At 36.8% G+C, this 27222-nt stretch overlaps 1 protein-coding gene across 2 annotated transcripts in view; it reads right to left on the bottom strand.

Annotated features, from left to right (window-relative positions):
• Window positions 1-2601: 2601 nt before the first annotated feature.
• The window catches only part of LOC123531684 (aldehyde dehydrogenase, dimeric NADP-preferring-like), a 54764-nt gene continuing 30143 nt past the window's right edge, over window positions 2602-27222 (bottom strand). Inside the window, exons 10-16 of one of the 2 annotated variants that reach the window (XM_053518725.1) lie at window positions 26704-26833; window positions 18615-18685; window positions 17228-17349; window positions 14260-14389; window positions 9571-9706; window positions 8996-9126; window positions 2602-7027 (exon numbers count right to left, since the gene is read on the bottom strand). In XM_053518725.1, coding sequence (XP_053374700.1) covers window positions 9007-9126; window positions 9571-9706; window positions 14260-14389; window positions 17228-17349; window positions 18615-18685; window positions 26704-26833 — 709 coding nt within the window. In that variant the 3' untranslated portion in view covers window positions 2602-7027; window positions 8996-9006. The remainder of the gene's footprint in view (window positions 7028-8995; window positions 9127-9570; window positions 9707-14259; window positions 14390-17227; window positions 17350-18614; window positions 18686-26703; window positions 26834-27222) is intronic. The other variant, XM_053518726.1, reaches the window with a different exon arrangement.

The raw sequence follows: 27222 nt of genomic DNA, 5'->3' as shown, positions 1-27222 counted from the left end.
CATGGAGACAAACTGTAAGCACTGTAAGTATTCCAGTTTGAACATGAGTTACAAGTACAGCTAGATACAATACTCTGTGAAATCATTGAATGGGGACATGCATTTGTCGTCTGCTCCTAACTTGAGCAGCTCTTATCCAGTGCACAACAAACTTGGTCAAATTTTATTGGCATAACATGGACAAGTTTGATAACCAGCTAATTTTCTCACTCATGTATGAGTTATGGCCCTTGAATAAAAAAAAACTATAACTTATGCAGTTCTTATCAAATGTTCACAAAACTTATACTGTTTAAAGGCATATTGACTTGGCCAATTTCAGTAACCAGACGGATAGTCTTTTGTTGCCCTTGAATTTGAGTTGAAATTGAGAAAACTGACCGTCTGCTCAATAAGTAGTGTATTTTTTAAGTCCAAAAGTAATTTGCTGTGATGTCTGTATGGTGGAACAGTTGACACTTGTTCCGTTTTAAATTGAAAAAAAAAACAACTGCAGAATCCATAAAAATTAGAATATAACTCGCAAATACGATTGCACAGAATAAAGGTTTTTATAGGCCCGTCTCTGAAAGAGGGGGGCGTATTATGTGAACACCCCAAAGCATGTCCGCTCTCTAAGACAAACAGTTTTCATCCGTTCTGACAAAGGTTTGTGGACAAAATATCTCGGCCAAGTTCGGTAACCAACCAAATCGCCTCAGGCACTCTTGGATTATGGCCCTTGAATTACTCGAAAAACTGCTAATTTAGCCTTGTCCGCTCTCGAAGACAGTTTTTCACCAAACTTGCTGACAATGTTTGTGGGCATAATATCTCGGCCAAGTTCGGTAACTAGCCAAATTGCCATGGGCACTCTTGGATTATGGCCCTTGAATTACTCGAAAAACTGCGGATTTAGCCTTGTCTGCTCACTTAGTCAAACAGTTTTTACCCGGTCTTCACTAAACTTGCTGACAATGTTTGTGGGCTTAATATCTCGGCCAAGTTTGATAACCACCCAAGGCACTCTTGGATTATGGCCCTTGAATTAGGCCAAGTTTGATGACGGGCATATTTTGTGACAGTCTGACACTCTTGTTATTAAAGCCATTATTCTCCTCAGTCACTAGTCTTCAGATTAAGTGTCATTGTGTTGATAATCATGATGCATTGGATTCTCATATCACTGCATTACAGTGTTACTTGTCATCCCCATTTGTGAGAAGTTACAGCAACATTGCTGATTTACATGAGAAATTCTCTGTATACATTTTTAATTATCAGTAACACTTTTGGTTTACTGTGAACTCATTAATATTAATTGGGGACTAATTTTTGAGTCAATGCACAAAAATTAAATCTCAAAAAAAAAAAAAATCATGCAAAAGTTGAAATACAAGAATCTGAGCTCATACCTGCAGAAATAGCCATTCTGACCCAAAACCACAACATTTCAGTAACACCTAATTTAGGTGAGAAGTTATCAGTAATGCCTTTGATTAATTCGAAGTAATTAACAGGAATACATTTTATTTATGTGAGAAACTTCCTTTATGTGGGGAATATATCAAGTAGTCTTTTGTGAAGAACTTATCAGTAACACCTGATTTATGGAAGAAGTTACCAATAACCACTCTGATCCATGTGAAATTACCAGTAACACCTCTGATTTATGTGAAAAATTATCAGTAACACCTCTGATGCCTCTGATTTATGTGGGAAAATTATCACATCAAATGAACTTTACATGATCAGTAAAACCAAAGATTTAAGTGGGGAAGTTACCAGTCACACCTCTGATTTCTACAGGAAACGTATTAGTTACACCTCATATTTATCATATGAATAGTTACGCATCAGGTATGTGTGGAGAAGTTGTTGTATATTTGATTGTGTGGGGAAGTTATTTGTCACTTTTCTGAATTATGTTAGGAAGTTCATCTCTGGTCTTCACATCTCTGGTTTGTATCATGAAGTTATAGTTATACGTCTCTGATTTATAAGGAGAAGTTCACTTACTCCTCTGACTTATGTGGAGAAGTTATCACGTAATTTTTTATTTAAAATTATAAGCGTTAATCAGGTACAGGCTCCAGATACGCTTAGTAGACTGACTGGTATAAAATAAAGGAATACTGGGTAGACTGACTGGTACAGAATTAAGGAATACTGGGTAGACAGACTGTACAAAATCCAGGAACACTCGGGTAGATAAGACTGGCACAAAATCAGGAATACTTGGTAGATTGACTGGTACACAATCCAGGAACACTGAGTAAATTGACTGGTACCAAGTCCAGGAACACTGGTAGATTGACTGGTACAGAATCCAGGAATACTGAGAAGACTGACTGGTAAAGAATCCAGGAACACTGGGTAGACCCTGATACAGAATTCAGGAACACTGAGTAGACTGACTGGTACAGAATCTAGGAGCACTGGGTAGACCACATGGTACAGAATCTAGGAAAATTGGGTCGACTCAGACTGGTACAGAATCCAGGAACACTAGATTAGGTTAGCTTGTAAGAAAATCGAAAAACACTGCAGACTGGCTGACTTTGAAAATTGATTGAAAATTGGGAATTATATACAGGTATGTATCAAAACACACAAACAATATTTAAATATACATTGTATTCATGTTTATTATGTAAGAGTGATGAATATAATTAATATACTGCAGGGTCATAATGGCCTATAAATAAAGAGTACAATCATGTATATATACAATTGTACCTTAACAATTTACATCAAACAAAATATCAATTAAAACAAACACAATTATATATATTCATTTTGTAACATGGCATTAAAAATAGATATGCATTCATAATGCTAAATAGGCCTGTCTAATATAATATAATGTTTTCTGATTGGCACTAATAAAATTTGTACTATAAATGTATTCTGACTAAACTCTGAAGTAGTCACAAATATTTTAATTTTATTAAAAAAGGCCTACTGTTTCAAAAAAAGATCTTTCAACACAAACCTTAAATCCTATTAATTTTCAAAATGAAAAACACCCTTGCAGAAATTGACCAGAATATCCTGGGATGTCTCAGGAACTGCCAGGAAAAAATCCTGTAAATATCCTTGGATATCCTGCTTTTCAAGACAGGAAATGCCAGGATAGTGAAAATATCTCTACAAAGGAGCTGGATATCTCAGTTTCCCAACAAAGTTAAAAAAATTAGTTATGTAGTCTTGTCTATTTACCATTAAGAGTTATGATTACATAATGTACGGGACCTCCGTGGCCAAGTGGTTAAGGCCGCTGACTTGAAATCACTTGGGTCTCACTGCGGTGGGGGTGGGGGGAGGGGGGGGAGGGGGGTGGCGATAATTCTTCATGTGAGAAAGCCATCCAGCTGGCTTACAGAAGGTCTGTGGTTCTACCCAGGTGCCCGCTTGTGATGAAATAATGCACGAAGGGGCACCTGGGGTCTTCCTCCACCAACAAAGTTGGAAAGTCGCCATATGACTTATAATTGTATCCGAGTGACGTTAAACCCACCAAAAATAATAAAATACACAATGTAGCATAAAAATTCCAGGTAAGGATTCTTGAAGCAGTAGCTTCAGTGCTAGTCATCTATTTTAGGTGATGAATTTCTTCTAAATGTGATTTATTCAGGGTTGTTTAAGCATTTGCTTTGCAAATCTGGAAAAAGACTTATTACAAAGATTTTTTATATAAATTTCTGTCCTTTATAGTATGGTGGTAAAATTCAACAACACGTGAATATTTACCTTTTATCAACGTTTCGGCGCTTATGCCTTCATCAGGATTTTTTAAATTTTTATAGTGAAATTAATCTCAAGTATTCTGGAGATAATCTTGATGTTTTCTAATTAAGTTCTTTTTAATGAAAAAAATTTATTAAAGCAGAGCTGTAAATCATTTTAATGATAAAAAAACAACACAACAACTGAACAAAGACTTCATGATTCAATATTACAGAACCATTTGAGACACTTAAGAATATTGTATGACATATTTCAATTTATGCACACTACAGTGTCTTTTGATTTCAGGAAGCTCCTTACAGGAGAGTTTACAGCTACAAAATTTACAGTAGAACTGTGACTGTCAAAAGTGATCCTATAATAACTCAAAATAATTCTAGAATTTCTATGTATAAAAAAAACTTATCTTTTCCAACAGCTGTGTTCTTTAAATATTCTAAATTTTGATATCAGACTCAAAGCACCCTGCTGCCATTCCTTTATATTACATTCTAAAATGCATACTAGTGTAGAGTACTAGTATCTGTAAGGGCACCTGCTGTACCTTCATGTAAGGTCTCTGACAAGAACCCCAGTTTATGATACACCTAGCACCATAGATAATTTATCAGTGTAGTGATTATAAAGACTCTAGATCTATAAAGATCTGTGATTAATTGGAAATATATTGTGTAATATACACAGCTTAATATACTATGTAATCACAACTTTGAAAAATACAGTTAAACAACTTTAATCAGGAATTAAATGAACTAAATCAATAAAAGTTTGAAATCTAATTTTTAATGATGCTAGCTTTACACCTTTAACTGCTAAAAAATGTTGTTTGATCTAACCATTTCAGTTTCTTTTGCTCTGATCAAACATATCAAAGCCAACAAAGGAGTTTTAGGTGTAATTTATGTAAACTTTCAATAGTTTCTTCTTGTTTTACTTGACAACATTTATTTCATTAATATTTATTTCATTAACTCTTAGCCTGCTGGCGGTAAGTGATTCTGCCTTTGCGACCAGACTGAGTGCAGACCAAGATCAGCCTGCACATCCATGCAGTCTGATCATGGTCTGCACAGTTCGCTATTCAGTCAGTAAATTTTCAGTAAACAACCCTTTGAATAATAAATGGTAATGCCCAAATTGAATGATGGACCAGTCCATTTTAGAAATTTAGCAGGGTAAGGGTTAATACACTTTAGATTATTGAACCATGTAAGATAAAGAATAGCCTATGTCCTTGAGGCAGGAATTTACAGAACTTCTTGTTTTAAATAAAATTCTGTAATAGTCCCGGAAACTCCTGATAGCAGTACAACATAGTTTTGATTTGTCCTAGTTTTTTCTTTTATGTCCTAGATATTTCTGGCTTTTCCTGTCTACCATTAATTAAGTCCTCACTTTTTCTGGTAGTCCCATGTTCAAGTGAGTATCATTGGAAATGTAAAGTTAAACACCCATATGGTCAAAGTTAGAGTAAAAATAAACATGTCAATAAAATATTGTTTCTGTAATACAAAATTAATGTACATATATATATAAATGTTTTTGTCTTTTTTTTTAAACTTTTCATGCACTATTCCACCCGAGTATCCCTTTAACATTAAAAAGGTATACAATAGTATAGTATAAAATAAAAACTACAAAAAGATCCTTCGGAAACATAGAATGCAAGCAATTTGTTTCTGTTTACTTCTTATCACTTTGTCAAATTAAATACCATAAGGAAGAAATAGATTAATTGCTACCTCTTGTGAAATGCTGCACAGAAATTTTAATAATACACATAGATCTATTGTTATAACTGTGACATTTTTAACACATTCAGGAAAAAAAACCTGTCGTATGTAAATTAGGCATGTGAGATTAAGTCTGCCAGTAAATGGAAACATTCTGAACAAATACCTATTCAAAGTGACAATTACAGAGATACAGCACTAGTAAAACAACAAACAAGAGCTGCTGGAGGACAGCAACGCTCCACTATTCGACAGCCTTGTCAATTGAATGAATACAAAAGTCGAAAAAGGGGCATAATTTTGTAAAAATGCAAAACAGTGTTATGGAACCTGCACAGTGCTTACCAGTTCATGACAGTAGCCAACTGTGTGAAGTTTCAATCCATTCCCATTAGTAGGTACTGAGATACCATCTTACATATAAGACTTTAACCAAAAACTGCTAAGTTGAAAAAGGGGCATAATTTTGTAAAAATGCAAAGTAGAGTTATTGAACCTTTAAATTGCACTGCATGTCATATCATGACAGTGAACACGTGTGTTAAGTTTCAATCCTTTTCCATTAGTGGATACTGAGATACCAGCTTACATACAAAAACTTAACCAAAAACTGCTAAGTCGAAAAAGGGGTATAATTTTGAAAAAATGCAAAGTAGAGTTATGGGACCTGCACAGTGCATATCAGATTATGACAGTGAAGAAGTGTGTGAAGTTTCAATCCATTTCCGTTAGTGGATACTCAGATACCAGCTTAATTCAAAACCTTAACCAAAAATTTCTAAGTCAAAACTTGGGACCATATTTGAACCTTGGGGGATAATTTGAACAATCTTGGTAGAGGACCACTAGATGATGCTACATACCAAATATCAAAGCCCTAGGCCATGTGGTTTTGTACAAGAAGATTTTCAAAGTTTTCCCTATATAAGTCTATATAAACCATGTGACTCCTGAGGCAGGGCCTTATTTGACCCTAGGGTGATAATTTGAACAAATTTGAGCATTGCTCATGGTGAGCTAAAAATAGGGGTAAGGTTGGCCCCTGTCACTCTTGTTCAACCATCCCAGAAAAATATGTCACACACATGGAGATTTTGTGGTGATCACAACTATTAAGTTTCATCGGAATTTATCTAAAGCTGTGAAAACTTGAGTATGGCTCCCACATTTGTCCATTCCTGAAGGTATAATTTATGTCTAACACAATTTCACTTGATGTGATAATGTGTTTAAAATGGAAATTATTGGAGGCTGTGACTGCCTGCATCTCAGTCCCCAAAAATACAATAATACATTAGAGGAAACAAAATGTGGAATTTAAATAAATGAAGGTGGGTTGTTTTTTTTTGTTAAACCATAGTGCTCTGGTATATAATCAAATGACCTGATGAAATAATTATATCCAAAGGTGTGAATTTCCGACTCTATAAGGTGATGTTATGAATGTTTAGATGCATTGAACGTCAATCCACATAATTATATTAGCTTTATTCCTGGTTGTTGTAAAGAGCCTCTTATTTTGAGAAAAAGTTCATGACCGACATCTGAGGAGCAAAAAATACCTGAAATTAGAAGAAACAAAATTTTCTTCACATAAAGCAAATTATTACCTTTCATACAAAAAGATATGCAAGGTAATGTCTAATTTAACTGTATCAAAATTGTTTTTCAATTTCATTCTACAAACACATAGTTTCCAAATGGTGTAAAACAAGAAGGTTTAAAGGGCCCTTTATAACTCATTTGATCTTTTTCTTAAGTTAACCTAGATGCCCAGGTGTCGAATTTGGCCTAAATTTCGTTAATATAATTATTCTGACCCATATTTATGTAAGATCATTAACCAAAATTTTCAATAATTTGACCATTATGACCTAGTTCTTACACAAGTGGCCTACTTCTTACTCACTCCTCTACAGTGTTAACAATGTTTGTTCTATTATTTGACCTAGTGACCTAACTTTTCATGTATATTACCCAGTTTCAAAACAGATAATTACAGACTCCACATACTAGACAAAAAGTCTGACAATGTTTTAAGCAGATCAAGCCGAAAATGTGACCTCAATAGTAAATGTTTTTCTATCATTTAAGCTTCCATAGTGACCTAGTTTCTGACCTCAAGTACCTATTCTTAGCTTCACCTAGATTGACACACATACTAAAACAGTTTAATGAAGATCAATTAGAAAATTTACTTTTCTTAAATATCATATAACATTTCAGCAGTTTGTTATAATTATGCATAACATTAACAATGAACAAAATGAATACAACTGGCTGTATCACAAAATATCACCAATATAGACAAGAGGTTGTTACAATTTCTCAAGTATGTGCAGGCAACTGGTTAGTACATGCAAACTGGATGTCTTTTTACACACAAACTAAACCAACAGTGTTAGGGATAAGACAGTGTGAGCTTACTAAGTTGCAAACTAGATGCCTTATTTCATTACAATCATTGTAATACTAATACTATACAACCATTGTTCATTACAGCCATTGTAATACTAATACTATACAACCATTGTTCATTACAGTCACTGTAATACTAATACTATACAACCATTGTTCATTACAGTCACTGTAATACTAATACTATACAACCATTGTTCATTACAGTCACTGTAATACTAATACTATACAACCATTGTTAAAACAGTATAATTACATTTTCTCTATTCCCTAAATTTAGGTAGAAGATTATTTTTAACTTGACTATATTAATATCATGTACTATGATTATTCAACTTTACAATGTTTCACACTGTATTAGATCCATTGCTAAATCATATGAAATAGGTAGAGCTAATACAAAGCATAACTGAGCCAATATGAGAAAACAGAGTCAATAAGGAATTCAAGCTTTCTGACTGGTTCAAAAGAGTGGGCCAGTACGGGAGTCACTTCCATTAAATTTTAAATGACGCCATTTTGTTTTGCATAAAAATTATACATTACAATACTTTTCACATTTTTGACAAAAATATTATCTAACATGTTCATGTAATAACCAAGTAAGACTGACAGGACGTACGATGTCAACATACATCTTTGTAGATTATAAAGATATACTTTCGACTTATTTCTTATTGTGTACAAACAAGTTTCTGTCAGAAGTTCTGACAATTTTCAAGGAAAATTGAGAAAATATGAGAAACTCAAATTAATTTAAAGGATGAGACTTATGGATTATCTGTGCAATAATAACAGTGATTCACATGCTGGGAAGTGGACGAATAATTGGTTGTGAACACATCAGTTGTAAACTGCAAACAATTTCGGATAAGAATAAAACGAGGCATGGGGGTGTATAATATGTGATGGGTTGGTTGTATTATCTTGAACAACACATGTGGACAATTTTGTGTCTCGTTGCCTGCAGCATACAAAGAATTGTCATTTAAAGCAGTCTCTATCACAGCTCAACTGATAAGATACTCACTAGAGAGAAAAATATGGTAAGTTCCAGTTATTGCTGATTATGTCGAGGCATCACAATATTTCTCAAAATTATTCACACATACCTATATACAACTCATTCTTTTCTACTGGCTAAAATGATGATGCTTAAATCAAAATTTTTGATCTTCAAAATGCACACCTGTCGTAAAGTAACTCGAGGAGTTCTTATGGTGCTACCATCAATATTTGAAAGCTGAATAATAAAATCATCATTAATCAAGCGATTTCATAATGGCCTAGTTATCTGTCCTCGGGCAGCCATATTGGCCCTCAGCCTATGGCCTTGGGCCAATACAACAACCCTTGGACAAATTACAAAGCCAATATGAAATCACTTGACAAATAACATTATTACAATATTATTACTAAAGCCTTTACATTTTCACACCAGTGATAGATCATGGTTACCTTAGCAAACTATCCTTTATAATTGGTTATTTTAGTTTCAGCTGGAACTTTGTCAGCCCAGACTGGTTTCAGGTAACTAAATTACAGCCAAGGACTAACAAAATCAGAACAAAATTAATGTTGTCAATCAAGTAATGTTAATCAATTAAACATAACATATATGAACACAGTTAAAGTTCAAGTTAGGTAGGCAAAATGAATAGCAGAAAGCACTAGAAAGCAAAATTACCTTTAAAAAGACAGCAAACAGAGTTCCAAACATGAAGTAAATCACCAAGGACATATTTGCATTGCTCTTCAACTTCTGCTTCAGGATCCATGTGACAATTTTCTCTTTGTTCTTTGTAAATGGAGGATATCTGATACTGCCAGACAGAAGAGAATATACATGGGTAACTAAAGGTAACAAGAGGGCCAAGATGGCCCTAGGTCACTCACCTGAGAAACACACCATAACAGTGTAAACATGTTTGACCTAGTGCTTTCATAGAAACAAATATTCTGACCAATTTTCATTAAGACTGGACCAAAAATATTGAGGGTAAACAAGTATTTTCTTTGATTTGACCTACTGACCTAGTTTTTTAGTCCATAAAAACAAACATTCTGACAAAGTTTCAGGAAGAATGAAAAACGTGACCTCTAGAGTGTATACAAGCTTTTCCTTTTTCCTTGGCCTCTAAAGTGTTATCAAGCTTTTAATTTGATTTGACTGGATGACCTAATTTTTGACCCAACATGACCCAGATTCAAACCTGACCTAGAAGTCATCAAGACAAACATTGTGATCAAATTTCATAAAGATCCAGTGTAAAATATAGTCCCTACTGCATATACACAAGGTTGTTTTTTTTTATTTGACCTTGCAACCTCGTTTTTGACCACAGATTACCAATATTCAAATTCGACCTGGATTTCATCAAGGCAGCCATTCTGACTAACTTTTATTAATATACAGTGTAAAATGCAGCCCCTATTGTGTACAAAAGGTTTTTCTTTTATTTGACCAGGTGACTCTATAGTTTCTGATCCCAGATCATGCATATTCAAACTTGACCAAGCTTGCACCTTGACAAACATTCTGATCAAACTTCATAAAGATCGAGCATAAAATGCAGTCCCTGTTGCTTACACAAGGTTTTTCTTTGATTTGACCTAAATACCTAGTTTTTGACCCCGAATGATCCATATTCGAACTTGACCTAGATTTTATCAAGGCAATAATTCTGAAAAATTTCATGAACCTCAACTGAATCTGAAGACTGTAGCTTGAGAAATGTGAAAGTAGGTCACTAGGTCAAAATCAGAATCAAATTTTATTTTGGAACAAAAAACTATGCATTGGTCCAAATTTGAAGCCTGTACCTTCAAAAATGTGAAAGTAGGTCACTAGGTCAATAACAAGGTCAAAGTTTTTTTCAGTACACAAACCTATGCATGTGGTTCAAATTTGAAGGCTGCAGCTACAGAAATGTGAAAGTAGGTCACTAGGTCAAGATCAAGGTCAATTCACGTCAAGGTTCATCTTGCCACTCAAAACTATACATGTGGTCCAAATTTGAATGATGTATGTTATGGACATGAAGATTCTAAGTTTTTCCGTATATAAGTCTATATGAACCATGTGACCCCTGGGGCGGCGCCATATTTGATCCTAGAGGAATAATTTGAACAAACTTGGTAGAGAACCACTAGATGACGCTACATTATAAAATATCAAAGCCACAGTCTTTGTGGTTTGGACAAGAAGATTTTCAAAGTTTTTCCCTACATATATAAGTCTACGTAAACCTTGGACCCCAGGGAGGAGCCATGTTTGACCCTAGGGGAATAATTTGAACAATCTTAGTAGAGAACCACAAGATGATGTCATATACAAAATATCAAAGCCCTAGGCCCTGTGGTTTTGGACAAGAGGTTTTTCAAAGTTTTTTTCTATATATGTGTATATAAACCATGTGACCCCTGCGGGGGGGGCCTTATTTAACCCCAGGGAAAAAATCTGAACAATCTTGGTAAAGGACCACTAGATTTAGCTACATAATAAATATCAAAGCCCTAGGCCCTATGGTTTTGGACAAGAAGATCAGAAATTGTTCAACTGTTCCTGGCCAATGTGACCTTGACCTTTGACCTAATGACCTCAAAATCAATAGGGGTCATCTGCTGGTCATGGCCAACCTAACTATCAATTTTCCTGACATTAGGCCCAAGCATTCTTGAGTTATTGCCCTGAAACCATTCTACTGTTCCTGGTCACTGTGACCTTGATTTTGACATACTGACCTCAAAATCAATAGCTGTCATCTACTGGTCATGATCAACCTCCCTATCAACTTTTGTGATCCTAGGCCTAAGCATTCTTGAGTTATCATCCGGAAACCGTTTTACTGTTCAGGGTCAAAGTAACCTTGACCTTAAACATACTGACCTCAAAATCAATAGAGGTCATCTGCTGGTCATGACCAACCTCCCTATCAACTTTCATGATCCTAGGCCCAAGTGTTCTTGAGATATCATCCGGAAACCGTTTTACTATTCAGGGTCACTGTGACCTTGACCTTTGACATACAGACCTCAAAATCAAAAGGGGTACATCTGCTGGTGATGACCAACCTCCCTATCAATTTTCATGATCCTAGGCCCAAGCGTTCTGAGTTATCATCCGGAAACGGATTGGTCTACATTCTGACCAACTGACCGACATCTGCAAAACAATATACCCCTCCTTCCTCTAAGGGGGGCATAAAAATACAGCCTCTATAGCATAAACAACGTTTTTCTTTGATCTGTCCTAGTGAACTAGTTTTTGACCCAGATGGCCCATAATCAAATCTGACCTAGATTTCATCAAGGCTATCATTCTGATCAAATTTAATGAATATCCAGTGTAAAATGCAGCCCCTATTTAGTACTAAAGGTTTTTCTTTGATTTGATCAGGTGACCTAGTTTTTGGCCCCAGATGATCCATATTCAAACTTTACCTAGATTGCATCCAGACAAATATTCTGATCATATTTCATGAAGATCCGGTGTAAAATGCAGTCCCCGTTGCATACACAAGGTTTTTCTTTGATTTGACATAGTGATCTAGTTTTTGACCCTAGATGACCCATATTCGAATCTGACCTAGATTTGATCAAGGCTATCATTCTGAACAAATTTCATGAAGATCGTTTGAAAAATACTGCCTCTATCGCATACACAAGGTTTTTCTTTGAGTTGAGCTAGTGACCTAATTTTTGACCCCCAGTTGACCCATATTCTAACTTGAAATAGATTTTATCAAGGCAATCATTTGGACTAATTTTTATGAATATCCAGTGTAAAATACAGCCCCTATTGCGTACACAAGGTTTTTCTTTAATTTGACCGAGTGACCTAGTTTTTGACCCTAGGTGACCCATATTCAAACTATGAAGATCCAGTGTAAAATGCAGTCCCCACTGCATACACAATGTTTTTCTTTGATTTGACCTAATGACCTAGTTTCTGACCCTAGATGACCCATATTCGAAAATGACCTAGATTTTATCAAGGAAATTATTCTGACCAAAATTCATGAATATCAATTGAAAAATACAGCCTCTATCGCACATACAAGGTTTTTCTTTGATTTGACCTAGTGACCTAGTTTTTGACCCCAGATGACGAATATTCAAACTTGACCTAGATTTCATAAAGGCAATCTGTCTGACTAAAATTCATGAACATCAATTGAAAAATACAGCCTCTATCGCATACACAAGGTTTTTCTTGATTTGACCTAGTGACCTAATTTTTTACCCCAGATGACCCATATTCAAACTCAGCCTAGATTTCATCAAGGCAATCATTCTGACCAAATCTCATGAAGATCAACTTTGAAATACAGCCTCTATCGCATATACAAGCTAAATGTTGACAAACATACGACAGACATACAGACAGCCGACAGATGCCGGACATAGAGCGATCACAATAGCTCAGGTGAGCTAAAAATTGTGTAAAATCATACACCTTAACACTATACTAGTAGCTAATTATCCTTTGACATCTTCATTACTTTTTTCTCTCAACTGATAAATCTATTAAACATCTACAACAGTGTAAAAGATGATATAATCATACTTTTTTTCTCCCCCTACCCATCTTTTTAGGTCTTTTGTTATCCTTTTAACGTAGTCCTTTTCGTGTTATTTCATTTCTCAACTCTTCTATTAAGTGGGATAGCAACAAAATTTATTTTATTTGGGTTTTACTGTGCATCAACACAGTATAGGCTATATGGCGCCGAACCGGACTACAAATTTTGGTTTCACATCTCATTTACATCGAAATAAAAACATGTGGTATGGAATCAAAATCTGTATAACTGCTGGAATCACAGAGTTACAGCAAAACCAAGTGTTAAGACCCTATTAGTCGCCTCTTACGATCATGCAAGGGTAAGGCAGTGGTTCCAGTTCTTTTCATACACGGATCGTCCCAGAACCACATGGGGCAAATTGGAATACAAGACTATGTTAATAATAATATTGTCAAGTTTGTGTATATACATGAACTGTATGTTTAAGTATCATGTATAAAAATAAACAGGGTTACCCGCAAGGGGCCTCAAATGAAAGAAGCTCAATAGCCTGGTGGTAGAGCATCCGATTCGAGTGCATGAGGTTGTGGGTTTGAACCCCTGCCATGTCATATCAACACCTTGAAAAATGGTACCAGTAGCTCCCATGCTTGTGCTCAGCATTTTAAAGGAAACTGGCTTCTCCTCTATCATACCCTCGAGGCGATGGATTCCATCAGGAATGAGGTGTCGAGAGAGATTAATATAAGTTGAAGAATTTGCTTCACAATCAACCTAAAAAAATTAAGTATAAACTAAAAAGAAGCTTGTATATCAACCTGAAATATTCAAATGCAGTGCAAACTTACTTGTTAACACTCTCCATTTCCAGGCCTCTCTCCATACAACCTCTCTTGTGTGAGAATGTCTCAAATGTAAATCTACCATGGTAACGACCCATTCCACTGCTACCTACCCCACCAAATGGTAGTGTTGGTACTGAAAACATATACTGACAATTAACATGTTTACTTTACAATTACAAAATTACATCTTTAATGGAATGAACTACTCAACATGCTTCATGAAAAAGCAATTCATTCTAAAATAGTTGCTTTATTACAAAATATATATACTAACCAGAGTGTAAAATTTTAAAACTTTCTTCAGCTACTGATAAATAAAACAAACCAGATACAAAACCAGCTGTTTTTTGTAAGGTCTATTTATCCTTATAGTAATTTCTATAAACTTTTACTAATAAGCATGATAAGCATACTGAAAACAAAAATGCATGAGACAATCAATCAGCAGAACAGCTTCCAGACCTTTTCTAGATACCAAAGTCAGTGACTGGAGACAAAACAGCTAACAAACCATTCTAATATTTGCATTATATTCACAAGAACTAATGCAATCTTAAAAAAATCCAAATAACTAGCTGATATGTTTAATGGAATTTGGGCTGTTTTGGAGAAAGTGCATTTATGATTATATAACTTACTACAATTTTTTTTTAATTGTCACTCCATTATCAATGAGATCACAATCACTCTGGTGTGCTAGCTGTTTTTGTTGTGACTATTCATTGTAAGAAAGTGAAAGAAAGATACAAGAGCTCTTTTGAAAATGCATATGCTCCCAAGATGGCTTGATTGAGGAAACTGGGTAAATAATTTTGTATTCTGTGAGCTTGACCTTTGACAAAAAGACCTCAGAAACACCAAAGGTCACCTACTTATTTTTTAACAGTCAAATATCTTATGAAGACTGGGAACCAAAACATTCTTTACTTACTTCTCTGATTTTCAATTCAGAGGTCATTGTGACTTTGACCTTTGACCTAGTGACCCCAAACAATAGGATCACACATACACAATCATCCAACTAAGTTAGACTATTTTAGGCAAAAGTGTTCTTTACTTATTGAATGAAAATCATTTTCATTCTTAAGGTCATTGTGCCTCTGACCTTTGACCTACTGACTCCCAAAACATTAGAGAACCTCCACTGACCACAGACATCTATCCCTTTGACAACTGAAGGACATGACCTTTTTCTAAATACTGAAAGGAAATCGTTTTCAGTCTCAAGGTGACTGTGACTTGACCTTTGACCTACTGACCCTGAAAACAAAAGAAGTCATTTCCTAACCTCAGGAAATTATCCAATGAAGTTTGTTGACTGCAGGCCAAAACATTCAATTGTTATTGAGAGGAAACTGTTTTCACTCTCAGTCACTCAAAGAACAGTGAGTTATAAATATATATTGATCAAGTATAGCAACATCTAAATATGAAATAATCAATGTTAGTGCAAAGCAAACATTACAATATAAGCACTGAAAATACAAATAAGCATATTGTGTTTAAAAGAGCGAGTTAAAGTTTATAACATTACTTCTAGTAAACATAAGTTGCAACCAGAGTATTCTGATCATTTGAAAGAACAAACAGAATAACTCTTGAAAGAGTTTAGTACATCCAGAATCTTAACAAGACTCAACAATGTCTTCGATGTGTCTGAAAATGAGTGACAGTTTCTAACATGTTCTTTGTACCTTTTGTTACGTTTTATGTTGCAATAAAAATGGCAACTTTTCCACTTTTAATGGAGAAGTCACTCTGGGCATTATTTCAGGCACTGGTGGGGGCACCTAGATAGACCAAATGAACAAGCTGGAAACAAACTAGAGCTGCTTTTGAGGAAAGCACATGTCTCCCACAAGTATATGAGTCATTTATGTGCCCCAAGACCTGAGCGTTTTTCGGTAATTCAAGGGCCATAATTCTGAAGTGCCTGGACCAATTTGGCTAGTTATCAAACTTGGCAAAGGACTTATTGGCAAACACATTTTGTTCAAGTTTAGTGAAGATTGGATGAGAAATGTTCAACTTAAGAGTGCCAACAAGATTTGTGACTGCAATAAAAAATATTTTCTTCGATTTCTTATCTGTGCAAGTGAACTCAAAGCATCTGATGCATCTGAATAGTGAAATCAACAATTTTTCTGTCATTTAAATGTCTAAAAGCTATATTTACTGTGACAGCAGCGTGCTTTGGTAATTTTTTTCCAGTATTTTACAAAATTTTGTAAGCAAAGCAGCCTAATATCATTTTTCTAAGTGATGCAATAAAATGATGTACCTTATCATTAATTTTTGATTTTGTTTATTTTTTCATCTCTATTTTTATTGGGTTAAACCCTCATCATGCTGGACACGATGGATTCTGCCTTTGCAACCAGTGCAGATCATGATCAGCCTGCACATCTATGCAGTCTGATCAAGATCTGCACCGTCCGCCATTCAGTCAGTATATTTTTGATAAGCACCCCTTTTAACAGATAATGGATACTGTCCAAACTGAAATATGGACAAGTTCATCATAGAAATTTAGCATGGTAAGGGTTAACATCTCACTGAATCGATCACAGGTCATCTGGCGGCTTTTCAGCTTTTGATGACCCCAGGTTCTCCTAAGCATTATTTCAGGCATAGGTAGGCACCTAGGTTGAACCACCCCCTTTCCTTAAGCCAGCTGGATGGCTTCCTGACATGAGAAAAATACTACACCCAAGGCCAGATTTCAAAAGCACAGCTGTGAAGGGGATTTCAAACCCACAGCTGTGAAGGGGCAAGTGAACTGAAGTCAGTGACCTTAATTACTCAATTCTAGAGGCTCTATATTCTAAAATACTTGTGTACTTGTATTGATTAATTGAAATAGTCATGTTTTAAAGCATAAGCTGTGCAAAATTAAATGAAGGCTTCTTTATTAGATTATTACATGCCTTTAACCATACACTACACAATAAATTGACATGCAATATCTTACTGCTGCCCTGCATCAAACAGTCATTAACACAACAGCCACCAGAATTGACCCCATCCAGAAATTTTTTGACAACTTGCTGGTTGTTTGAAAACACATACAGGGCTAATGGAGCACCTGTACTTCTGAAATGGTTCATGAATTATTGTAAATGATTCATCGATCTAACTTCTACTAGAAAATCTAGAAGATTACTTAAAAGAGAAATGTTAAGTTTTGTAGGCCATTGTTTAATATATCATTTTGAATAATTAATACCAGTTACTGATGGTTACAAATGCCTCTGGAACACAATATTACATCATATAAAACAGTTAAATATGGGCAATGATATAACTAACTGCTGCCTGTTTTTACAGTTTCTATATTGTAAATAATGAAATTTAAAAAAATATTTTCAAATCACAAATTCATACCTGTAAACATTTCATTCTTTCCAAACTTCCTAAGTGTTAGTGTCACTAAACTGTAAATGTCTTTTTACTTTTTATGGGTAATCAAGTTGGCTATACATAAAACAGTTCTACAAGCCTTACATTTACTTGAAGTCTATTTGCTTTATTCAATCTTAGGTCACACTGACACAGTTAGGTGTTATGGTAAAATTCCAGCTTTAATGGTGGAGGTGCACCCTTGGTATCCCTCCATGCATTATTTGAGGCATGGGCTGCCCCTGGGTAGAACCACTGACCATCACCAAGAAAAGTAGATAATAATATTCATATGAAAGAATTCTATGCCCAAAATGAGTAAAAAGTTTTGAAACCACAAGTTGGTTATTGTCAGTGGTTTTTTTAACTACTCCTCCACTTGTGCCCCCCCCCCCCCCACCCCTGACCCCCATTTACTTGAAACTCATACTTCATATCCAATCATTAAAATTTGTGGTGGGCTAATTTTCATGAATTACATGGTCATATCAATCCATAAAATCAATCCAATTCAACAAATAAACTTTCCATTCATTTCAACTTTAAAAGTACAAATCCTTGAATTCAAAACATAAAAAAAATAGCCATTTTGAACAAAACCATGAAACTTCGTTCCCACTAATTCAACTGATTCTACAGTACTAGAAATTCAATGTTAATCACAGTTTTATCAAGGACTGTGCCTTTAAGATCACTTCAAAAAATGTAATCAGGTAAAACTAATCAATAATGGAGAATCACATCAGCAAAAGTTAGTGTAAAATATTACAATACAATCAAATCAAAATGCAATTTCATACCTACTATATTCAACGAAAATGTAAATATCGAATGATGTCACACGTCATGATCAAGGTACCCTAAAAGCACAGCACTCAAGATTCATGTAACAAAGAATGGACAAGGGTAACGCCTCGCATTAATTTTAAAAAAAAAGTTCAATAATAAACCAAACTTACCCAGCATTTATACGAGCTATTGCCTCATCTTCATTTTTCACTGGTACAATAGGCAGCACTGGTCCAAATACCTGCAAACCAAACAAATACTGCTACAATGGGTAATGCTGGTCCAAGTACCTGTAAACCAAACAAGAATGCTGAAGCCGAAAGGGCAACAATGCCAAGCCCATTATTTGTTGACACACCACCTGAATGACTCAAAACATTTCAGCCAATTAAAACAAAATTCATTTCAATATCTTGTTTCAAACTAAAGTTATTTCACAAAAACCATCATCCACACAAATGGTACAACAACTAACACTGGCCCAAACACCTGTAAACTTAATAAATACTGGTACAACAGCAAACACTGGCCCAAACACCTGTAAACCTAATAAATACTGGTACAACAGCAAACAGTGGCCCAAACACCTGTAAACCTACCAAATACTAGCACAACAGCAAACACTGGCCCAAACACCTGTGAATCAAACAAATACTGGTACAACAGCAAACACTGGCCCAAATACCTGTAAACCTAACAAATACTGGTACAACAGCTAACACTGGCCCAAACACCTGTAAACCTAACAAATACTGGTACAACAGCAAACACTGGCCCAAACAGCTGTAAACCTAACAAATACTGGTACAACAGCAAACACTGGCCCAAACATCTGTGAACCAAACAAATACTGGTACAACAGCAAACACTGGCCCAAACACCTGTAAACCTACCAAATACTAGCACAACAGCAAACACTGGCCCAAACACCTGTGAATCAAACAAATACTAGTACAACAGCAAACACTGGCCCAAATACCTGTAAACCTAACAAATACCGGTACAACAGCTAACACTGGCCCAAACACCCGTAAACCTAACAAATACCGGTACAAAAGCAAACACTGGCCCAAATACCTGTAAACTTAACAAATACTGGTACAACAGCAAACACTGGCCCAAACACCTGTAAACCTATAAATACTGGTACAACAGCAAACACTGGCCCAAACACCTGTAAACCTACCAAATACTAGCACAACAGCAAACACTGGCCCAAACACCTGTGAATCAAACAAATACTAGTACAACAGCAAACACTGGCCCAAATACCTGTAAACCTAACAAATACTGGTACAACAGCAAACACTGGCCCAAACACCCGTAAACCTAACAAATACTGGTACAACAGCAAACACTGACCCAAACACCCGTGAACCTAACAAATACTGGTACAACAGCAAACACTGGCCCAAACACATGTTAACCTAACAAATACTGGTACAACAGCAAACACTGGCCAAAACACCTGTAAACCTAACAAATACTGGAACAACAGCAAACACTGGCCAAAACACCTGTAAACCTAACAAATACTGGAACAACAGCAAACACTGGCCCAAACACCTGTGAACCAAACAAATACTGGTACAACAGCAAACACTGGCCCAAACACCTGTGAACCTAACAAATACCGGTACAACAGCTAACACTGGCCCAAACACCCGTAAACCTAACAAATACCGGTACAACAGCAAACACTGGCCCAAATACCTGTAAACTTAACAAATACTGGTACAACAGCAAACACTGGCCCAAACACCCGTAAACCTAACAAATACTGGTACAACAGCAAACACTGACCCAAACACCCGTGAACCTAACAAATACTGGTACAACAGCAAACACTGGCCCAAACACATGTTAACCTAACAAATACTGGTACAACAGCAAACACTGGCCAAAACACCTGTAAACCTAACAAATACTGGAACAACAGCAAACACTGGCCAAAACACCTGTAAACCTAACAAATACTGGAACAACAGCAAACACTGGCCCAAACACCTGTGAACCAAACAAATACTGGTACAACAGCAAACACTGGCCCAAACACCTGTGAACCAAACAAATACTGGTACAACAGCAAACACTGGCCCAAACACCTGTAAACCTAACAAATACTGGCGCAACAGCAAACACTGGCCCAAACACCTGTGAACCAAACAAATACAGGCACAACAGCAAACACTGGCCCAAACACCTGTAAACCTGACAAATACTGGTACAACAGCTAACACTGGCCCAAAAACCTGTTAACCTGACAAATACTGGTACAACAGCAAACACTGGCCCAAACACCTGTTAACCTAACAAATACTGGTACAACAGCAAACACGGGCCCAAACACCTGTGAACCAAACAAATACTGGTACAACAGCAAACACGGGCCCAAACATCTGTAAACCTAACAAATACTGGTACAACAGCAATCACTGGCCCAAACACCTGTAAACCTAACAAATACTGGTACAACAGCAAACACTGGCCAAAACACCTGTAAACCTAACAAATACCGATACAACAGCAAACACTGGCCCAAATATCTGTGAACCAAACAAATACTGGTACAACAGCAAACACTGGCCCAAACACCTGTTAACCTAACAAATAATGGTACAACAGCAAACACTGGCCCAAACACCTGTGAACCAAACAAATACTGGTACAACAGCAAACACGGGCCCAAACATCTGTAAACCTAACAAATACTTGTACAACAGCAATCACGGGCCCTAACATCTGTAAACCTAACAAATACCGATACAACAGCAAACACGGGCCCAAACATCTGTAAACCTAACAAATACTGGTACAACAGCAATCATGGGCCCAAACAACTGTAAACCTAACAAATACCGATACAACAGCAAACACTGGCCCAAACACCTGTAAACCTGACAAATACTGGTACAACAGCAATCACTGGCCCAAACACCTGTTAACCTAACAAATACTGGTACAACAGCAATCACGGGCCCAAACACCTGTAAACCTAACAAATACTGGTACAACAGCAAACACGGGCCCAAACATCTGTAAACCTAACAAATACTGGTACAACAGCAATCACGGGCCCAAACACCTGTAAACCTAACAAATACTGGTACAACAGCAAACACTGGCCAAAACACCTGTAAACCTAACAAATACTGGAACAACAGCAAACACTGGCCAAAACACCTGTAAACCTAACAAATACTGGAACAACAGCAAACACTGGCCCAAACATCTGTGAACCAAACAAATACTGGTACAACAGCAAACACTGGCCCAAACACCTGTAAACCTAACAAATACTGGTACAACAGCAAACACGGGCCCAAACATCTGTAAACCTAACAAATACTGGTACAACAGCAATCACTGGCCCAAACACCTGTAAACCTAACAAATACCGATACAACAGCAAACACTGGCCCAAACACCTGTGAACCAAACAAATACTGGTACAACAGCAATCACTGGCCCAAACACCTGTAAACCTGACAAATACTGGTACAACAGCAAACACTGGCCCAAACACCTGTAAACCTAACAAATACTAGTACAACAGCAAACACTGGCCCAAACATCTGTGAACCAAACAAATACTGGTACAACAGCAAACACTGGCCCAAACACCTGTAAACCTAACAAATACTGGTACAACAGCAAACACGGGCCCAAACATCTGTGAACCAAACAAATACTGGTACAACAGCAATCACTGGCCCAAACACCTGTAAACCTAACAAATACTGGTACAACAGCAAACACTGGCCCAAACATCTGTAAACCTAACAAATACCGATACAACAGCAAACACTGGCCCAAACATCTGTGAACCAAACAAATACTGGTACAACAGCAAACACTGGCCCAAACATCTGTGAACCAAACAAATACTGGTACAACAGCAAACACTGGCCCAAACACCTGTAAACCTAACAAATACCGATACAACAGCAAACACTGGCCCAAATATCTGTGAACCAAACAAATACTGGTACAACAGCTAACACGGGCCCAAACACCTGTAAACCTAACAAATACCGATACAACAGCAAACACTGGCCCAAACATCTGTGAACCAAACAAATACTGGTACAACAGCAAACACCGACCCAAACATCTGTGAACCAAACAAATACTGGTACAACAGCAAACACGGGCCCAAACATCTGTGAACCTAACAAATACTGGTACAACAGCAAACACGGGCCCAAATATCTGTGAACCAAACAAATACTGGTACAACAGCAAACACGGGCCCAAACATCTGTAAACCTAACAAATACCGATACAACAGCAAACACGGGCCCAAACATCTGTAAACCTAACAAATACCGATACAACAGCAAACACTGGCCCAAACATCTGTGAACCAAACAAATACTGGTACAACAGCAAACACGGGCCCTAACACCTGTAAACCTAACAAATACCGATACAACAGCAATCACTGGCCCAAACATCTGTAAATCTAACAAATACTGGTACAACAGCAATCACGGGCCCAAACACCTGTAAACCTAACAAATACTGGTACAACAGCAAACACTGGCCCAAACACCTGAAACCTAACAAATACCGATACAACAGCAAACACTGGCCCAAACATCTGTGAACCAAACAAATACTGGTACAACAGCAATCACTGGCCCAAGCACCTGTAAACCTAACAAATACCGATACAACAGCAAACACTGGCCCAAACATCTGTGAACCAAACAAATACTGGTACAACAGCAAACACTGGCCCAAACACCTGTTAACCTAACAAATACTGGTACAACAGCAAACACTGGCCCAAACACCTGTGAACCAAACAAATACTGGTACAACAGCAAACACGGGCCCAAACATCTGTAAACCTAACAAATACTGGTACAACAGCAATCACGGGCCCAAACACCTGTAAACCTAACAAATACTGGTACAACAGCAAACACTGGCCCAAACACCTGTAAACCTAACAAATACCGATACAACAGCAAACACTGGCCCAAACATCTGTGAACCAAACAAATACTGGTACAACAGCAAACACTGGCCCAAACATCTGTAAACCTAACAAATACTGGTACAACAGCAAACACGGGCCCAAACATCTGTAAACCTAACAAATACCGATACAACAGCAAACACGGGCCCAAACATCTGTAAACCTAACAAATACCGATACAACAGCAAACACGGGCCCAAACACCTGTAAACCTAACAAATACTGATACAACAGCAAACACGGGCCCAAACATCTGTAAACCTAACAAATACTGGTACAACAGCAAACACTGGCCCAAACACCTGTAAACCTAACAAATACCGATACAACAGCAAACACGGGCCCAAACATCTGTAAACCTAACAAATACTGGTACAACAGCAAACACTGGCCCAAACACCTGTAAACCTAACAAATACCGATACAACAGCAAACACGGGCCCAAACATCTGTAAACCTAACAAATACTGGTACAACAGCAAACACTGGCCCAAACACCTGTAAACCTAACAAATACCGATACAACAGCAAACACGGGCCCAAACATCTGTAAACCTAACAAATACTGGTACAACAGCAAACACTGGCCCAAACACCTGTAAACCTAACAAATACCGATACAACAGCAAACACGGGCCCAAACACCTGTAAATCTAACAAATACTGGTACAACAGCTAACACTGACCCAATCACCTGTAAACCTAACAAATACTGGTACAACAGCTAACACTGGCCCAAACACCTGCAAGCCAAACAAATACTGATACAATAGCTAACACTGGTCAATATCTGTACAATGGTTTACACTTACCAAAATACCTTTGAAAATGAAAACAAATACTGGTTCAATGGCTAATATATGTCCAAATACTGATACAACTGGTAACACTGACCAAATATCTGCATACCAAAGAAATATATTATTGGTACAATCAGTAAAACTGGACAAAACACTTGTGAACTAAACAAATACTTGGCCAATCAGTAACACTTGTACAAATACCTGTGAACTAAACCAAACAAATACCAGTACAATCGGTAACACAATCTGACTGAACTTATCAATCTTCCGAAAAGTTAGATCTGATAACAGATCTTTCTGTATAATCGGATTTACAATAACGCTATTTCTATTTCCATCAATCTATTTTTATTTGAACCAATCAGATGACTCTTTTCAACAAGCATTTGGCTAAAAGGGACTGGACTTTGGCTAAAATAGCTTTTCTTTAGATTTAAAATTTCATTATATGATGAACACAAGAAAATGAGATTTTGTTTCTAAACTGATTTTGTTTCTTAACTATCTTTAAAAAAAGTATGAAATCAAGAAACAAGAGGGTCATGATGACCCTGGATCGCTCACCTGAGTAATATGAGCTACATGTTTCAAATGTCAAACTGATGATAAAATATTAAGAAAGTCAGTAGGTCACATTCATGGTCAATGAAATTCAGTTTTACGATATGTGTGCAAAACTGTGTATGTCATCAAAATTTCAAGGCTGTATTTTAAAAAACAAGAAAGTAGGTCAGTAGGTCAAGGTCACAGTCAAGTGACATCATATTACTTGGAGTCATCGGGTAATTATAATTAAACAGTCTTGGAAATAGGATCAGATGATATTTAAGTATTTTTCCTATATAACTCACATAATAACTAAGTGGCCCCAGGACGGGGCCTCTTAACCCCAGGGGCATAATTTGAACAATTTTGGTAGAGGACTACTAGACAATGCATCATACCAAATATCAAAAGCCTATGTAGTATGGTTTCAGACAAGAAGATTTTTAAAGCTTTTTCCTATACAAGTCTATTTAAAACTTGGGACCCCCAGGGCAAGGCCTCTTTTCACCCAAGGGGCACAATTTGAACAATTTTGGTTGAGGACCATAAGACAATGCTACAAACCAAATATCAAAGGTCTAAGTGTTGTGGTTTCAGACAAGAAAATTTTTAAACTTTTTTCCTATGCAAGTCTATGTAAAACTTGGGACCCCGGGGGCGGCGCCATATTTGACCCTAGGGGGATAATTTGAACAATCTTGGTAGAGGACCACTAGATGATGCTACATACCAAATATCAAAGCCCTATGCCCTGTGGTTTTGTACAAGAAGATTTTCAAAGTTTTCCCTATATAAGTCTATATAAACCATGTGACCCCCGGGGCAGGGCCATATTTGACCCTAGGGGGATAATTTGAACAATTTTGGTAGAAGACCACTAGATGATGCTATGCACCAGATATCAAACCCCTAGGCCAAAAGGTTTTGTACAAGAAGATTTTTAAAGTTTTCCCCATTTCAGTCTAAATAAACCATGTGACCCCCGGGGGCGGGGCCATATTTAAACCTAGGGGGATAATTTGAACAATCTTGGTAGAGGACCACCAGATGATGCTACATACCAAATATCAAAGCCCTACGCCCTGTGGTTTTGTACAAGAAGATTTTCAAAGTTTTCCCAATATAAGTCTATATAAACCATGTGACCCCCGGGCCAGGGCCATATTTGACCCTAGGGGGATAATTTGAATAATTTTGGTAGAGGACCACTAGATGATGCTATGCACCAGATATCAAAGCCCTAGGCCCTGTGGTTTTGGACAAGAAATTTTTTTGAGTTTTTCCTTTCGGTTGCCATGGTAACCAGAGTGCTGCACGGAATTTAATTCTTTGAACAATTTTGAAAGGGGGCCACCCAAGGATCATTTCTGTTAAGTTTGGTGTAATTCTGCCCAGTGGTTTTCAAGGAGAAGATTTCTTTAGAAATTGTTGACGGACGACGCATGACTGACGACGGACATCAAGCGGTCACAATAGTTCACCTTGTCACTTTGTGACAGGTGAGCTAAAACTCATGCCCGAGTTGGGAATCGAACCGCGCCGCCATGGCAATAAATATTTTCCTGCCTTCTTGACCAATATTCCACAGAGGAATGCATACAGTGTATTCATCAATGGTTAAATATAAAGCTTTGTAATTAAAACAGTTTACCTCCGGTACCCCTTACAAATGCTTTTCAATTTTGAAAGGGCAGTCTGGTCAGGATCCATGCTGTTCGCTTACGGTTTCTCTAATTGCAATAGTCATTGAAAGTGAACAGCATGGATCCTGACCAGACTGTGCAGATGCACAGGCTGGTCTGGATCCATGTTGGTCGCAAATGCACTATGTTGGTTTTCTCATGGTGCAGCTCACCTGATCTCTAGTCATTACCTCAAATTAAAGACCACTCCACAAAAATTCTGAAGTACTTAAATGCATACCTCATCTTGCATGACAGGATCACTAAACGTAACATCAGCAAGTACTGTAGGAGCAATGTATCTCTCTGAATCATTTGTGTCTCCACCTACAGCCACTTGCCCTCCTCCCTCTATCATCTTCTTCACTCTCCTATAAACAGGACAGTAAAATATGTATCTATCGGTGTTCTGCAGAAGTTTCTTGGCTAAATTTAGTTACAATTTTACTTTTATGCTGTCTGACATTTTACTTCTAATTTTGTAAGCCGTGTAAATTTGAATACATATATCTGAGTTGATGATGTGATTGTTTATATATAAAATGTTAAGAAAATGATCTTGTGATCAATAATTGATAAATAATTGTTTGCATCCAATTAAAGAAATCAAGCAAGTACAAAGTACTTATTACAACATCTAGCTGGATCAAGAAGATGATTATATCTTAACACGGAGACAAGAATTGCGAGATTGAGTATATATTAAAAGTGGAAGAAGATAATACAAAAACAAATCTGATAAAACAAAGTAAGGTCTAAA

The sequence above is a fragment of the Mercenaria mercenaria genome, chromosome 11 (genome assembly GCF_021730395.1).
Source record: "Mercenaria mercenaria strain notata chromosome 11, MADL_Memer_1, whole genome shotgun sequence".
Classification (NCBI taxonomy): domain Eukaryota; kingdom Metazoa; phylum Mollusca; class Bivalvia; order Venerida; family Veneridae; genus Mercenaria; species Mercenaria mercenaria.
Note: the sequence above shows the minus strand (reverse complement) of the source record. Positions and strands in the feature narration are given on the sequence as shown.